The 18,386-nt window shown below is 37.5% G+C and overlaps 1 protein-coding gene across 2 annotated transcripts in view; it reads left to right on the top strand.

Annotated features, from left to right (window-relative positions):
• LOC127430773 (prolactin receptor-like) overlaps positions 1 to 17,823 on the top strand; it is a 42,807-nt gene extending 24,984 nt beyond the window's left edge. For both annotated transcript variants that reach the window (XM_051680825.1, XM_051680826.1), the window contains exons 2-9: positions 20 to 113; positions 1,408 to 1,540; positions 3,979 to 4,148; positions 5,924 to 6,090; positions 9,322 to 9,463; positions 11,076 to 11,172; positions 12,785 to 12,854; positions 13,943 to 17,823. In XM_051680825.1, coding sequence (XP_051536785.1) covers positions 47 to 113; positions 1,408 to 1,540; positions 3,979 to 4,148; positions 5,924 to 6,090; positions 9,322 to 9,463; positions 11,076 to 11,172; positions 12,785 to 12,854; positions 13,943 to 14,941 — 1,845 coding nt within the window. In that variant the 5' untranslated portion in view covers positions 20 to 46 and the 3' untranslated portion in view covers positions 14,942 to 17,823. The remainder of the gene's footprint in view (positions 1 to 19; positions 114 to 1,407; positions 1,541 to 3,978; positions 4,149 to 5,923; positions 6,091 to 9,321; positions 9,464 to 11,075; positions 11,173 to 12,784; positions 12,855 to 13,942) is intronic.
• The last annotated feature ends 563 nt before the right edge of the window (positions 17,824 to 18,386 follow it).

Here is an 18,386-nt window from a genome sequence, read left to right as displayed (position 1 = left end):
CTCTCTTTTCTCTGAACAGAACTGAAAAGTTTGCAAGCCATTAGGCATGATGGCAGACTCTGGAGCCGTGTTGATTTTGACCTTTATCGCCACTTTAATATCGCAAGCAGCAGGTGAGTAATGTCATGAACTCTATTACATGCCAAGCTTATGAAACTCATTTACAACAAGTAAGGAGTACAACTAGACTGATGTCACACATAATTATAAATATAGACAAGTCAAAAACAAAAAACATTTTTATCCCCTTTTCTCCCCAATGTGGAATGCCCAATTCCCACTACTTAGTAGGTCCTCGTGGTGGCGTGGTTACTCACCTCAATCCGGGTGGTGGAGGACAAGTCCCAGTTGCCTCCGCTTCTGAGACAGTCAATCCATGCATCTTATTGCGTGGCTCGTTGTGCATGACACCACAGAGACTCGCAGCATGTGAAGGCTCATGCTACTCTCTGCGATCCACGCACAACTTACCACGCGCCCCATTGAGAGCGAGAACCACTAATCGCGACCACGAGGAGGTTCCCCCATGTGACTCTACCCTCCCTAGCAACTGGGTCAATTTGGTTGCTTAGAAGACCTGGCTGGAGTCACTCAGCACACCCTGGATTCGAACTCGTGACTCCAGGGGTGGTAGTTAGTGTCAATACTCGCTGAGCTACCCAGGCTCCCAGGTCACCCATTTTTAAGTTTGTTTTGATATTCTTAATGTTTAGTGTTATTTATTTAAATAAAAATGATGTAAAGTACATTAAAGCAGTCATTTATCCAAATATGACAATTCCGTCATTATTTACTCACCCTCATGTATGGATTTTTGTTCCGCGGAACACAAAAGTTTATATTAGTGATATAGTTGATAGTGTTCTCATTGCCCTTTTCCGTACACCTGATGTACACGGTTGAAAAAACACCATAAAAATAGACCATGTGTCTTCCACACTATCTTCCAAGTACTCTACGATATGATAACTTTGTGCAGTGTTGGGGAAGCTATTTTGAAGCTACTCATAACTTTAGTCAAGCTACTTTTAAAGAAATGAGCTACACTACAAGTTACTGAAAAAGTAAATAACTACATTTAAGCTATTTAAAGATGAAAATATTTTTAAATACTGTATAAACAATTAGATAATACTATTTAACTAGGCAGACATTAAACAATTAGTGTGAAAACATTCAATTGAACATATCAATTTATACTAAAGATAAACTCATGAAACTAGAAAGCTAACTATTTTATATAATTTATTTGAAACAGTGATAAAAAGCAGAAATTAACTGAAAGAGTGTGTGTATAAGTTCACTGTAACCAATTTTACAAACAGAAGAAACCGATAGTGGGAATGTCAACATGACATGGATTTCAACTCTGTACACTAAATCGATCACACTACTGTATTTCTACAGGTGTCAGTCCCCCAGGTAAGCCCAGAGTCACAAGCTGTCGCTCTCCAGAGAAGGAGACGTTCACATGCTGGTGGGAGCCGGGATATGATGGGGACTTGCGTACCACCTACGCCCTCTACTACCGCCTAGATAAGTCAGTCCCTCTTCTTCGACTTTCTTCCCTTATGTAGAGATGAGAAAGTCTTTCTCCCTCTTATCCTGAGAAGTTGACTTAAAGGGATAGTTCACCCAAAAATGACAATTCTCTCATCATTTACTCACCCTCATGCCATCCCAGGTGTGTATGACTTTCTTTCTTCTGCTGAACACTGTTGATTTTCAGAAGAATATCTCAGCTTTGTAGGTCCATACAATGCAAGTGAATAGTGGCCAGAACTTTGAAGCTTCAAAAAAGGACATAAAGGCAGCTTTAAAAAAATGCATAGTAAAAAAGGACTTCAATATTGATCTGTTTCTCACCTACACCTATCGTATCGCTTGTGAAGACATGGATTTAACCACTAGAGTCGTATGGATTACTTTTATGCTGCCTTTATATGCTTTTTGGGCCTTCAAACTTTTGGTCACCATTCACTTGCATTGAATGGACCAACAGAGCAGAGATTTTTTTCTGTGTTCTGCAGAGGAAAAAAATATACATATCTGAGATGGCATGAGGGTGATTAAATGATGAGATATTACATTTTTGGGTGATCACTCCCTTTAAACTTTAAAGGTGAGATGTGTTATTAAACAATCATTGTAAGTTTAATGTCTCTTAGCCCTTTCTCCTGTTTTGAGTGGTTTAAACCAGATTTTCTCTGCCTGTTTCTCTTTCACTCTCTTTCTCCTTCTAAGTACATTTGTGCAATTATCAGAAAGTCATACATGACTTACCCTCAGTCAACACACTCACACACACACATGCCCGAACACCCAGATGAATATAAACCACTTAGATTGTTCTGTTTATTAAAGTTTGATGAACATCTCTGAAAGTGAAATGAAGTGTTTTGCCAACATTGCGGCTTTGAGATTTGGCAAGCGTATACTGTACACAAACAGATTAAACCTAATACTGTGTAATACACTGTAGAAGTAGAGATCAGAGTTTCACATGCAAAGCATCTGCCTGCACCTAAATATTTTAGTAAAGAGTACAATGAGGAGTTACTGCATAAAATAAGGTTATGTTACTGAAAGCCACCCACACATGACAAATCTGAAGACCCCCAAATGATCTGATGAATTAAAATGTCTTTCTTGTGTAACAGGAGGTTGGGGCAGGACTTGTCCTGTTTTTTACTAGCATTTGCCTTTAGATTTCTATGACTCGCTGGCAGGTGATATTAGCGGGACATTCTCATTCTCATTTTAGAGAGCTTTATTTTTTTGGACAAAAATTTAAAACAAAATAACAAAAATGATCCTGGGTACAAGATAAGTCATCAATATTTTTGAGAGCTGCTGTAGGTGGCTTCAAATGAATGTAACATTTATATAGCACTTTTCTGATACTACACTCAAAGCGCTTTACATAGTGAACAGGGGGTTTTCCTCAACCACCACCAGTGTGCAACATACACCTAGATGATGCGACGGCAGCCATAGTGCACCAGTACACTCACCACACACCAGCTGTTGGTGGAGAGGAGAGAGTAGAGTTATACAGCCAATTCATGGATGGGGATTATTAGGAGGCCATGATTGAGAAGGGCCATTGGGGAGAATTTGGCCAGGACACCAGGGTTACACCCCCGCAATGCAAATCTCTTTTAAATTAATACAGACATTGGCTTTAAAGAGATGAGCTACTTGCTGCGACCCACAACAGCGTGATAAGGTATTAAATGTCTTACGCAAATACGGGCCGCTTGAGCATTTTGAGCTTTACGAGTCTCGCTCACCAACCCTTTCATGCTTTAATATGGAGCGCAAAGCCTTAAATAGGGGGCGCTTCACTGCCCGCTAAAATACAGGTCAACAGGTGTCCCGTATGGGACATCATAATTTTGGCCAAAATATTCAGATATTTAGTTCCAGCTAAAACAGGACAGTTATTAACTCTAGCAGCAACAAACATTGCAAATGCCAACTCTTCCGTTTTTTTAAGCTGTTGTCTGTGACAAATTTGTTAGAATTTGGATACTGCCCACATGAAAACCTAAACAATGGCAAAACATCCATTGTTAAACTCTCACGCATGGTGAACATACGCAAGTTTCCATCTTTACTATGACAACTAATGTGGAAGTGCTAGCAAAAGCAAATGCAGTTTGAACAGGAAAAAATGTGATCTGTCCACATAAAACCTGCAGTTTAATCAATCTAAAATAAATAAATGTAAAAAAATCGGATGTGAGAAAAAAATCCGATTTTTCCTGCAGCGTGAACAATTTTTTAAATTAGAATTCAAGTGCACATTTTTTAGCTTTGGTTGTGGATTATCACGAGTCACGACATTCAAAAGTGTTCTATAGGCACAACAGACACAAATTAGCTTTAGAGAATGATTTGAATCTCATTTTTAGAATTTCATTGCATTATTCTATTTTAAGCATGTATCTTTCTGTTGATGTTTCTCGTATTCAGCTCTGAGACGGTCTATGAGTGCCCGGATTATAAAACCGCAGGAGACAACTCTTGTTTCTTCAGCAAAAATGACACGTCGCTGTGGGTTAACTACAACATCACTGTGGTGGCCACCAATGCCCTGGGGAAGAACATTTCAGATCCCGTGGAGGTGGACGTGGTCTATATAGGTAGAACTTCCTCTTACATTTCCTCTTATTTTCATATTTATTTCCCCCGTTTATTTTTCTTGTCCCTTGTTGTCCCTCTCGCTTTCTCGCATAGGTTTTTCCCGTTAATTGTCATTTGTTTGTAAATATTTAATTGATATACCCACTTTCGTTTCATGTTTTATCAGACAGTCATCAATGACACACTATGTTATTGATGCTCGTTAGCACTCACTGTTGCGAAAGTACATTATTCTGTTGTTTGGGTAAAATATTATACACCGTTTCCGTCTGGGCACATGTTTCTCTTGCATTATGCCAAAAGCCTTTTTTATATTCTCTGTAACTGTTTACCAATCTAAAAATTAAGATTTGAAAGTAATTCTTGTTGTTTATTGCGCTTTTAGTTTTTCCAGTAGAGTTTGCATTGTGTTTCTTTGATCTGACCAAATCTGTGTTATCATTAACTCGCATGTGTACCTCTATAACTGTGATGCTAAATTTAACTTATGTTTTTGATTTATGCTGAAGGGGCAAAACACTCATTCACAAAATGTAGCACACATTTTGCTCTTTGTTTCTTACTTTTTCAGCCAGTTTTCAAGGTGTTGATCAGTTTTTACCTACAAATTGGAAGAAACTGGTTTTGAGTGATAAAGGGATAGGTCACCCAAAAATGAAAATTCCGTCATTGTTCACTCACCATCATGTCGTTCTAAACCTGTTAAGACTTTCTTTATTTCGAAGGACACAAAGCAAGTTATATTCAATGAATGCATATAGTGACCAGGATCTGTCAAACTACAAAAAAAGTACAAAAAAGTACCATTTACAGTGGTCCATAGGATGTGATATAATCCAAGACTTTTAAAATCATATGATGTCTTTTTGTAAGGAACAGGCTGAAATTAAGATGTTATTCACTGAAAATATTGCCTTCTGCCATAGATCTCAAATCCCATTAAGGGCTTTTTTCTTGGTTTGATCCTCACAGAAATCTATCGAATGACTTGCAATATAATGCACAAATTCTTTATGAAACTGGTCCTGCTCGACCCACTCCGAGCGGGATTCGAAACGGCGACAGCTGGCATGGGATGCGGGCATGCTACAGCCTCTAGTGTCAGTCGCTAGTGCGACTCGAGGCCAAGGGAGTGAGGTTTAAACGTACCCTACAGCTATCACATACCAGCTGGCTGCCGTTACACTCACCCCCCTAAACCTCACTCCCATTCAGGTCACGGCACCACTGTAACCTGTCCTGCTCAATCCGTTCCAAGCGGGATTTGAATCAGGGTCAGCCGGCATGGGAGGCGGGTGCGCTAACGACGCATCTAGCATCAGTCGCAAGTGTGCCTCTTGAGGCCAGGGGAGTGAGGTTTAAACATACCGCACAGCTATCATGTACCAGCTGGCTCCTGTTGCATATGGACTACATTTATGGTCCTTTTTCTAGCCTTATAGAGCTTGACATCCCCTGTTCAAAATATCTCCTTGTGTTTCACTAAAGAATGAAAAACATATGGGTTTGGAACGACATGAGTAAATTATTCGGTTTTTTTTTTTTGTGAACTATTCTTTCAGCTTGAAAAATGCAAGATTCAAGCTGCATTCTTGATCTTAGATTTTCTTTATACACTCATAATCAAATGTACTTCAACACAGTAAGAATAATAGTTCTCACATTAGTAGGATTAACTGTTGTCTCTTCTGCTAATACACTGCTAATGTGTATAGCTTTACGTCCTTTCCAACGAATATCCATTTTATTCCTTTCCTCTCCTTTCTATCAACAGTTCAACCCAACACTCCAGAGAACGTCACCGCTGTAGTGGTTCATGAGGACCGTGGTCCATTCGTGAGAGTGTCCTGGGAGAAACCCCGAACCGCAGACACCCGCTCAGGGTGGATCACGCTAGTTTATCAACTACAAGTTAAACAAGAAAAAGATAAAGAATGGGAGGTGTGTTGAATACAAATAATCACCTCAGGATTAAATCTTGTGTCTTGTTTTGTAAATGTTTGATTATATTTTTATCAAGTTAAAATGTTTACATCAATATCAAAGATTTTATTTGGTCAGCTACTGTAACGTTGCTGCTGGCACTGATGAAGATGATGGAGAAGTGATGAACCCAAGTGTGGTTTTATTTACAATAGTGAAATCCAATAACCCTAATTATAAACGTGAACTAAACAAAACAAATGAACATGACTATACTTGACATAAATATAAACTAAACTAAACTTGGCAAGGCTTGGCTTGAATTAAACAACATTACAAACACAATACCTGACATCAGACAATGGCAAACATGAGGGCTTAAATACAAGGACTTGGTAAATAAGACAACCAATCACAAGACTAAACTAAACAAGGTAACAAGACTAAATGAACTAAACAATGAAAAAACAAGAATAATCAAACAATAAACCAATGAAAACAAGACAAATTAACAGGGGAAAAACACATGACAAGATCACATGAGGGAACAGGAAATCACATGACATGACCAGGAAATAAACTTGAAAATAAAAGACATGAACACAAAACATGAACAAAACCACATCTAGACGTGACACATCCCCTCCTGATGCCGCAAAACAAAAACCGTGTTCAAGAGGGAGCTGGGGGTGGGGGGGCTGTGGCGACTTGACGTGGCAGGCGTGAGTGCTGGCTTGTGGAGCGGAGGCGGGCCTGGACCGTGGAGCAGGCCGAGGCGTGGCTGTGACATGGCATGGAGCAAACTCAGACGGATGGCCAGGAGACCAAGGAGAACAGAGCAGATCAGGCGGACGGCCTGGAGACCAAGGAGATGACCTCAAGGTGGGGACTGGGTCAGGAGTCCTGGGAGGCGGCCGCAGGGCCGAGACAGGGTCAGGAGGCCTGGGAGGCAGCCGCAGGGCCGAGACAGGGTCAGGAGGCCTGGGAGGCAGCCGCAGGGCCGAGACAGGGTCAGGAGGCCTGGGAGGCAGCCGCAGGGCCGAGACAGGGTCAGGAGGCCTGGGAGGCAGCCGCAGGGCCGAGACAGGGTCAGGCGGCGGAGCCGCTGTAGGAGGAGTCTCTGGGGGAGTGGGCAGAGCCGCAGGTGGAATAGTCTCTGGGGGAACGGGCGGAGCTGTGGCAGGCTCTGGGACGGACGAGGCTGGCAATGCTGGCTCTGGGACGGATGAGGCTTCTGACTTGTTGGCATTGGGTCGTTGGCCATGGCAGGCATGGGCGTTGGCTCGTTGGCCATAACGTAGGACTCCGGCTCGGCATCCGTCTCCTCCACAGTGAACGTAGAACCAATGATCTGTAGGGCAAGGTCGATATACCGAGCGAGGCTGAGGAACTGTGACCACCAGGCATCAGAGAGGAAATTGGCTCACTTAACCCGAACCGGAAGCAGTCTTTGAGGGCGACCTCATTAAAGACCACCTCGCTGGGCAGAGAGCAGAAATCCCCCACATATTCCTCCAGGGATAGATTTCCCTGACGTAGGCGCAGGAGTCGGACCGCCGGATTCATGGTTGGCGGTCAGGTATTCTGTAACGTTGCTGCTGGCACTGGCAATGACGAAGACGATGGAGAAGTGATGAACCCAAGTGCGGTTTTATTTACAATAGTGAAATCCAATAACCCTAGTTATAAACATGAACTAAACAAAACATAAATATAAACAATGAACATAAACTTGACTTGACTATACTTGACTTAACATAAATATAGGCTAGGCTAGGCTAGGCTAGGCTAGGCTAGGCTTAAACAACGTTACAAACACAATACCTGACATTAGACAATGGCAAACATGAGGGCTTAAATACAAGGACATGGTGAACAAGTAAACAAGACAACCAATCACAAGACTAAACTATAAACAAGATAACAAGACTAAATGAACTATAACCAATGAAAAGACAAGACTAATAACAAAGTAAGAAAACAATAAACCAATGAAAACAAGACATATGAACAGGGAAGCACATGACAAGATCAGACGAGGGAACAGGAAATCACATAACATGACAGGAACAGGAAATAAACTTGAAAATAAAAGACATGAACACAAAACCTGAACAAAACCACATCTAGACGTGACAGCTACTTAATGGAGAAACAGGCTTTTTGCCTGCAGAACAGTGTAGTTATAGTATCTACCACCAGAAACTGCCCATGTTAACCAGCCAAACCTTGACCCCTAGAACATGACAATATTTTTTAAGTTGATTGTTTTAGTCCAGTCTATTCAGGTAATACTTATCTATAACGTTTATCTTGTTCTGCTTAACTAGTATTGGCAACAAACTAACAATTGAGCTCCTTAAATATTGCCAAACAGGCTAGAAAATAGTTAACAGTAGCAGTTGTTCGTTTGTGACTTTGTCCGAGATATCTTAAATAAATGGCTAAGGGCAAGTGAACAGCCAGTGAGCCATTGTGTCCAATAAATCAGCTGTTACACAAAGCAGTTTAATCATCGACTATCCCAGTCTGGCTTAATGTCTTCATTAGTCTGCAGAAACCTGAGAGAGGCTACATATACAGGAACACAGATCAGATCAGTCCAGATTTTTGCCCGAAGGCTGTTCTTCAATAACGCAGACTTGATTGCCTAGTGACAGAGCATACGTATATAATGTATATAACTGATGATTATTGCTGATGTAGTAATTGACTTACTGTATAATTATTCATATTGACAGACATTAGAGATACTTTATAGTGTTAAATAAATGCAAGTATTAAATGTATGTAGTACTAATACTTAAAATCGATTTTAATATGAATTTACAGTCTATTCATATTGATAGATTGAAGTCTTGAAGTATTAAGTAATAATAATATTAATACTTTAAAATCAATTTATGAATTTAGTCTACTTTAGAACTTTAGACACTATATTCTGATGTATTCTTAGAAACATTCTGCAGTATGCAACTAAGAAATTGTCTGTTGCTTAGATGTATTTTGGGGGTTATGTAACACTTTATATATTATTTATATTTCTATATAAATAATATAACTGCTTAAGAGATCATTAAATGTACATTCACATATTTAAAAGTGTCACAAAGCTTTAATTAATATATTTTCACATATATATTTGTAGTGTTTGTTAGTGATTTCTTAATTGAAGTTATTAAAAGTGTTCACTTTTAATGTTTTTTTTTTTTTTTTTTTTTTTTGCAATGCGATAACTTCCCATTGTAGGAGTATGATGCCGGAATGCAGAAGTATTATAACGTGTTCAGTCTTCACCCTGGTAAAGAATACATGGTGCAGGTGCGATGCAAACCAGATCATGGGTTTTGGAGTGAGTGGACTCAAACCACCTACGTCAAAATGCCTGACTGTAAGTCACCATGATTGTTACAGTAAATATGCTTACATTAAATATTTACCAGTACCAGTACATTAAATATTTTATCCTTTTTTGTAAGGCTTTGTGGGTGCTTTTTTAAATTTTAAAGGTGCACCAAGTAAATTTCCATGCTTAAAAGAACTATAAATAAATTACTTAAGTGAACCTTTGAGTTTTATCCTATCATGTGTAAATGTGTAGATGTTTATTTGTATAATATTTTTAGATGCAATGATATTGAGCACATTTACATGCATGACAACATTTTTTGCTAAATAATGTGTAATGTGTAAGGTCATGTAAATGCATTAAATGATGGTTAGATTATTAATGGTTTAAGCAAAAAACAATTGGCACCGGTAGATTTTTGCATTTACCCTGATTTCACGTTGCATGTAAACACCTTTACCGCCATTGTGCGAAAGTGTTGTGCGCATGCCTGTTCAAGTTTGATGTCAAAAGTTGCGAATGACCCCATGATTTCAAGTCTCATGTAAATGTGGTTTTCTTGCGCTTTTTTTAATAATCTTTTTTGAGGTAGTTATCAGCGTAGTGGTGTGCATGTAAATGCACTTATTGTGGATGTTGGATATCCTAAAGACCTAAATAGGGAACATAAAGTTGCCCCCCAAAAATGTACACACCAACATATGAAAAATGTGTATCAGGTGTGATAGAATTACAAAAAAAAACACTTCACTGTACTTGTATCACATCACTGCCGGAGAGCTTAATACAATCGCCTACTGAGCATGAGAACAAATCTGTCTGTTCTGCATATGTAATTAACAGCGCAGACAATTCTAGAGAGAATTACCAACAGACCTTCAGTTACTCCAGGGACTCGAGGACCTTAACTTCACCAGGCCAGTACAGCCTCAGCCAGGCATGCCTTTTTTTTTTTTTTCACGCTGCAGCCCCGGCTGGACCTCAGTGTCCCTGGAGCTCTGTGGAAAGTCAGTCCCAATGGGATTCGCACCTGACAAAGGCAAGCATGAAATAGAGCAAAATGAGTCCGAGATCATCAGCCCGGTTTCCAGCTCACAGCATTTCCAAATGCCACACTGTTCCAACTTGCTTATTGCAAGAAATCATTTTTTCTAGAGTAGAAGTGAAGCATCAACAAACAGACTTTCAAACATAATTACTGTTTTCAAACAGATTCCAGAGAAATCTTCACGTCTTCCATTGGTTGTACAGAGACTCCCGCCCTAAACTCACACGATTGGTTGAACCAGTGTTGCTGTGTCGGTTGGATGGGCTACTCAAACAAATAAAGGAATGTTTTGATAGCACTACAGAGCCATCATGTTGCACTTTTAGTTGAAATCAGCCTACAAATTGCATACTAATAGTTCCCTCTGCTTGTTAACCTGGGACACTAGAAATAATTGTAACATCAAAAAATATTACACACATCAATTTCAATGCAGTGACCTATTTTCATGCAGGTTAATAAGCACTTCTTATTTTCTCATCATGTGCTATTATGATTAGATTGATCGTTAGTAAAAAACAAATTGCAGTGGATTACAACAAGTGCTACAAGTGTAATTTTACTGTATTCATCACAGATTGCTGTACCTCTGTTTGTGATCTGCAGATATAGCCAGAGAGCGCTCACTGTTGATCATGGTCACCATTTTCTCTGTCTTCATCATCCTTGTCCTCACTTGGACACTGAACATGAAGAGAAAGAGGTGCGTGTTTGAGCCTGAAAAATGTACATCTCTGATTCTTTATTTTTATATATATATACTGTATATCTACTGTATAACATATGTTCATGTGTTTAATTTCATTTCATTTTAGTTTAGTTTATTATATTATCTCTAATCCCTTAATTTTGTATTTAATTTTTTATAACTATAAACATTAATATATTTTAAAACTGTATTTTAATTTTGTAAAAAAAAAATATATATATATATATATATATATATATATATATATTTTTTTTTTTTAACATATCTGATCCCTTTATTATTTTGTTTTAGCAATATGTATTTACATATATTAATATCTTTTTATTTATTTTTATTTTATTTAGTACCACAAAACTGTGTATTTTTTGTTCATTTTCTGACATGCTGAACTGTACTGACAAGTAGATTGCTTTGGTGCAAGAATATTGACTTTTCTTCTAGATTTACATGTTTAAACGAGTAAGAGAGAGCATAAGATCTGCATAACTAAGATCTGTTTCTTATTAATGTTTCTGATGAGATCCAATTAATATCAACCCTCCTGTATGATTAGGAAAAGTCTTGAGTTCTATATCTGCACTCTTGTTTTCATATTCCTCACATTTGCTGGCAAACATTTTTGTAGTTTTAGATTTTATGCTTATATTTATAGCAGATTTGGTGAACATGGATATGTTGATCGTGTGATGTTTCATGTTACTGAAATCAACTTCTCTGAGCATTCGTAATTATTTGCCTTTATGTTCTTAATTACAAGTAGTCATGCTTAAAATTAAATGGGCATTAAGAGGATTGATCCAGATTTTGCAGTACCTTACTTTACCCTCAAATGTAGATTTTAGGCCAGTTTCTCTCAGCACAGATTTAAATAGACAAAGATACACCAATTACATTGTCAAAAAACGTCAGGCATTCTGAACAGTACAAGGACAGACGTGATCCAAAATTAATCTCATAATCCTGTCGGGACGGGTGGAACCCTTTGTTCCCTATTGCAGATAAGATCATACTGTCAGCTGTGAATTACGCATTTGCTGAGACACATTTATTTTTACTAGCTGTGAAAAATAAATGAATGCAAAATACTCTAAAAACTAACTACTCAAAACAAAATACCCCAAAAATATCTAAATAAGTAAATGTCCACTAAAAATAACTAAATTGAAAAAATTTAAAAGTAATGGTAACACTTTACAATAAGTTTTTATATGTTAGGTAATTCATCCAAAAATAACAATTCTGCCATTATTTACTCACCATCATGTTGTTCCAAACACATATGACTTTCGTCATACGTTTCAGGCAGATTTTAGTTAGATTGTTAGCCCCAGTCACTGTTAGCTTTCATTATATGGAAAAAATATGCAATGAACGTGAATGGTGACTGAGGCTATAATCTCCTTTTGTGTTCCACAGAAGAGAGAAAGTTATAATGGTTCAGAAAAATGGAGTGGAATTATGAATTTTCATTTTTGGGTGAACTATCCCTTTAGCATATTGCATTAACTATTGTCATTTAATCATAAAACCTGAATTAAGTTATGTCAACTTTTAACATCTCATTGATTTTTTTTTATTTTATATATATATATATATTTGTGTTCAGTGTGAAGCTATGTTTGCTGCCTCCTGTGCCTGGACCAAAAATCAAAGGATTCGACAAACAGCTGCTAAAGGTAATACAAAGATTGATTGCTCATGCACCTTGGCGATTTTCCTGATACTAAATATGAATAATAGGCTGAGTGGTAGCAATGCTTGGCTTAGCAAGCACCCCTAATTACCTGCATTTGAAGTATTTTGTGATGTTACCCTTGCAAGTAATTTTCCATGGCGCCAAATACATCAGAAGACAAGCTAAAAAATGCTTATCCCTAGGGCTGCACAGTTAATTGAATAAATAATCAAGATTACAATAACTGCTACCACAATTAACTAATTGTGAAAAGTGTCAATTATAGCAATCTATATACATGGGTCTACTCATGTCACATCAAATTTTTGATTTAATTTTCTATTTATTGTGTGTTTTTGCAGCGGTGAAGCATTGTAACCAATCACAGAAATGTCAGTTGCTCACTTCTGTGTATAATTTATTCAAAATGTGACTAACAGATTTGTTTTCATGCATCTAAAAGGTCCAATGTGTCTTTATTTACTTATAAAACGTCTATAAACTAATTCAGAAGCAGTTCCCAGCTTGTTTTGGATTTTGTTATAGCCTACATAAAGAATATGACGTAAATTGTAAGAATCAAAATTAATCGTAATTATAGTATTGAGAAATAATCGACAATTATGTTTTTTGTCATAATGATGCAGCCCTCAAAGTGTCTTACAAGTTCATCAACCCTAGGACATGTAATGATATCCATTTCTTTCAAGGTTTTGCCATCTTTTTTATCATCCTCTTCTTTGTGAAAAGTTTTTAAATTGCACTTACTGTATGAGGCAGTTCAAGACATGTTTCTCTGCAAAGTTATCGACACAAATGTCTTTAAAGTTTTGATGTATGTGTTCAAATCTAGTGTAAAGCTAACACATTTACTCTATAGCCACGTGATGTTCACTCCATGAAGATAGCTAAATTCAAACCCAGAAGGTAGTCCAAAAAAAGCCCTTAAATCTCCCCTTTAAATTAAAAAATAATGATTGTATTCATTCTCCATCACACTCAACATGTAATGTACATGTGTTAACATCTTAAAACCTGTTTTAGTGTTTCGTGACCTTTTCAAATTGATCACACTTCCTTTCTCTACAGAGTGGGAAGTCAGAGGAAGTTTTCAATGCTCTGGTCATACAGGGTTTCCCTCCAACCACCGATTACGACAACTTGTTGGTGGAGTATCTTGAGGTGTATGACAATGAGGAACAGGAGTTGGTGCTGGATGGAAAAGACTTATTAGAAGGCCTGAAGTCCAAAAGTCCTTCGGACAGGGACTCCGGCCGGGGCAGCTGTGACAGTCGCACATTGCTATTGGAGAAATGCATTGAGGGACGGAAATTAGCCAGCACTGACCAGCAGCAGTACAGCCAGCATGGAGAAACTAGCTGGCCATCTACGGTAAACAGTGAAAGCCAGGGTCCTGAACCTAGTTCTCCGGAATCAGTCGATAAATGCGTCAAGACGTGGCCTGTCGTGTTCTCCTCTCCTCAACCACAACCTCACCAGCACTTCCAAGTAAGAGCAGCCAAACCAGCCTACAGCAGCGTCCCGGAGATTCTCAGCATCTCTTCACCGCATGGCACACCAAGCAACTACCACCAGCTTCAACATCAAGACATCCCACCGCAAGAAAGCCGTTTCAGCAAGCCACCCTGCCGACATTCCCAAAGCTACAGCCAGTTCAACCTGGACAGCAATGAGCACAAGGTGGAAACTCAGGCTATTAGCATACCGCCATCACGGTCCTTGGAATACGTTGAGGTACAGAGGGTCAACCCGGAAAATATGCTCCTCCTAAGGCCTCTTTCCAACCACAACCGTGAACTTGACAGTTCTGATTGCACTAGGGAGGACTACAGCAATGTCAAAGAGGTTACATCAAACAATATGCTATTACTGCAGAGAGAAATGTCTCCTCAATGCCTGGATGATTACAGTCAGGACTTGCCCAATCAATGCCCAACCCAACAACAACAACAGCTTCACCCATGCAAACCTGCCGTCCACCAATCGTACAGTTTAATGCCACAGGAAGGCATTAGGTTGATGGGAAATGGTTATGTGGACTCAACAGTCTTGATGCCGTCCTACTAGCACATAACCGTTCAATGCCCCGAATGCAACAAAAACAATAAGCTGTCTGCGAAATTCAAAACTCTTGAGATTTTATTCTTGGTCAGACAGCAGACTGACAACAAGCTCAAACCAAGCCCTCAAAGAAGAGCTTTGATTCCCCCAGCTCTTGAGGTAACAATTATTATAATTTTTTTTATATTTATACAAATTATATTTACCTATAAGTGATTAGATTATACTAAAGCGTAAAGAGGGGTCTTGTTTAAGAGCTGAGGCATCAAAGGAACAATCCCTTCTCTGTGAACATTTTTGTGTGTTGAAAACATGGTAAGAAAGCCGTTATATGCAATGGTTGTGAGAAATACCTCCACATGCTTCTATATGTGTTTTACAGATTTATTTAATGTGGAGATGGCACTTATTACACCAAATGATTTGCTTTCTTTATATGTAAAATATATTTATAATACATGTCTTAAAGTCAACGTGACATCAAAATTGACCCGTTTACATTCTTTATCCATGTTGCTGGTCTTCTTGTCAGCGATTCTTCAGCACTAAATTCCAACTAAAAGAAAACTGTTTGAATTCATAATCTTTAATCGAAATGTAAAAACTTACACTGCTTCTGAAATGATTTTTTTCTGCTGACATCACGTAGACCGCTAGCTTTCTGACAATGTTCACCAGTAGTCTAACTATTTAGATATTGTTTTAGCAAATTCGCATAGAGGTCTGGCTCCATTCTGGTATGTAACGTCCACTTGTCACAATCCAATCAATTTCCAATGGATAGAATCTGTTCCGTCCTACATTTTTTCCCTCATTGCATTTCCTGTTTCACTTAGAAATATGTCTTATTACTGAAGTAAAATGGGTTGCAAGTACAGTTTCATGTTGACTTTATTGATGTTATGAGATTCGAAAACTTAGCGCTTTGCATAGTTGAGCTCAGCAATCCACTATGCATTATGTTATTCTAAACGTATTTTGCATCATGGCACTGTTACGTGTTCAAAGCCACTGTTTTTGTGTTTTTCTCACGCAGATTAAAAATCGTGGTCAGTTGCTATAATGTACAAGGACTATTTTCTATAAACTTATGTTGAGTATTGCCAAAACGTACTCCCAGTTTAGAGTTTATGCTAGATGGGGTTTAATAGTAAGCAAGTCACTCCATGTTTAAACAAATTTTTAAGCATAATTACAATGACCTGAAACTTCCAATATGCATATTGTATAAGCAAGAGAGAATTATTTGCTGTCCGAGTTGGTTTTATCCTACTGTAATACTATTGTTGTTAATTTCGGGAAACAAATTTCAGTCCATTCCTGAAACATTGTGTAATCTCAGCCATATAATCCAAATATATGTCTTTACGTATTCATGTTGCACTAATGCAAAAGTGAATACATGAAAGTGAACTGATTGTAAACTACTGTCGTTTTATAGAATATGCCTTTAATATTTACAACTCTCAGGTGGAGGTAAACTCACTTAAACTCTCCTGCTGAATGTATAGTATGCATTATAAGTGTTATTGGCGCTGATTTTGAGCGCAAAAGCATAACCAGTGAAAAATTACAAATTATAAACTGTTGGCATATTATGAATACAAATTTTTCCAAATATGCTACTGTGTTTTATCACAGTCAATGCTCAGAAGTGTGAGTGTGTGTCTGGGTGGGTGTGTTTTCATTTAAATGTAAACCCTATGAGAATCTATTTTTCTAAATCAATACATTCAGTTTTACAATGTGTATATTCTATTGTCAGAGGTGTTAAGAATTATGGATAGCACTCCATGTTTTTATGTTTAATATAAAAACCAAGATAACATTTTTATATAAAAAAAGAAAATTTAAGGGACAGCATATATACTTACAAACAAAAAACAACCACACATTTATTATGTAATAAAGGGCCCTTAACCACAAAATATGAGTTACACAGAGACAAATTAATGAATATTTTAGCCTATGCCAGTGCAAAAAACCAACCTCTGACCCACACATGTGGCCTTATGTTATGCATAAACCTCTAAGGAAAGAGGACCAGGATGTATATTTGGTCTTCATTTAAACTACATTTACATATAAAAGTGAAAAATACAAAGGGTTAAACTGTTATTTATATGTAATGGTACATTTATATGTAACCTATAGTATAGATCATTTATATATAGATATAGTTTTTTGTTGTTTTGTTAGATTTGCCCAAGCCATACAAGCATCATCCTACACTAACTGTTGATTTGTGAATAGTGTGATATTTGATGATTTCTGTGTTGTTCACCATGTGTAAATGCAAAGATCATTTAAATCATTCTGCAAAGATTAAGTAATGAATCAGATTTCTTATGCAACCATATTACAGTATATTATACAACTTTTTAAAATAGATTCATATCTCTAGCAATGGCAAATCAACAAATGTATGTATGTGCATAACAATATCTAATTCAAGGTGATACCTGGGAATGGTTTTCAATGATAAAACTGGAATGTATGAACTCAAGAGAATGTTTAGAATGTGAGATCTGAGATTTTAAGTCTGATGATGTTTAAATCTTTCCCACTGAAATCAGTTTTAATCTCATGCTACCAAACCTAAAATTACTCATATTAAACAATGTTCAAATTGTTTAGATTTACAAAATGACACTTGTTGTACACTAAATGGTGTGTCGTTCAAATAATGCCACTATTTACTTACTTTTTTAAATTCAAGTCACTAGAGGTGCTGAAATTACACTTGTGATGTTAACCTATTACACGATGTACATCAATTGAAATGCATTTTGTGTAATACATCCTTACTGCTTTCTGCTTTTCCATATTAAACAGTTTTCTTTGTGTTGTGGCATAGAGCAAAACCATTAAACACATTGTCAGATTTTTGCAGGTGTGCTGAGTATTTTTTTCTGAGAGTTTTTTAGTTTATTTAAAAAAAAAAAAAAAATGAAATAGTATGTTAGTGGAAATTAATATGATAGGTTTAAAATTATCTCCACTTCCCTAAACCTGTGGGGAACCTGTTTGAGTGCTGAATTTGATTGAATTTTATTAATTACAAATTTAGAAAGATGGAAGGTTAATTCAAATTAATATTATATTTAAAAGATAAAGAATGTTTTATATATTTCTATTTTGTTCTCTCCAATTTGGAATTCCCAATGCCCTCCCAAAGTTCTTGTGGTGGTGTAGTGACTCACCTCAATCTGGGTGGCGGAGGATGAATCTCAGTTAGGAGACCTGGCTGGAGTCACTAAGCACACCCTTGATTCAAACTCACGACTCCAAGGGTGGTAGTCGGTGTCAATACTCACTGAGCTACTCAGGCCCCCAAGAATGTTTTATTTTTAATATATATTATATTTATATTATTACCTATTTTGGATATAGGCAATTTAAAGGAACTTAAGGGGTTAGCTCTAAAAAAATAAAAAATGTAGAAAAGGGT

The sequence above is a fragment of the Myxocyprinus asiaticus genome, chromosome 40 (genome assembly GCF_019703515.2).
Source record: "Myxocyprinus asiaticus isolate MX2 ecotype Aquarium Trade chromosome 40, UBuf_Myxa_2, whole genome shotgun sequence".
Taxonomy (NCBI): domain Eukaryota; kingdom Metazoa; phylum Chordata; class Actinopteri; order Cypriniformes; family Catostomidae; genus Myxocyprinus; species Myxocyprinus asiaticus.
This window is presented reverse-complemented; position numbering and strand designations above follow the sequence as displayed.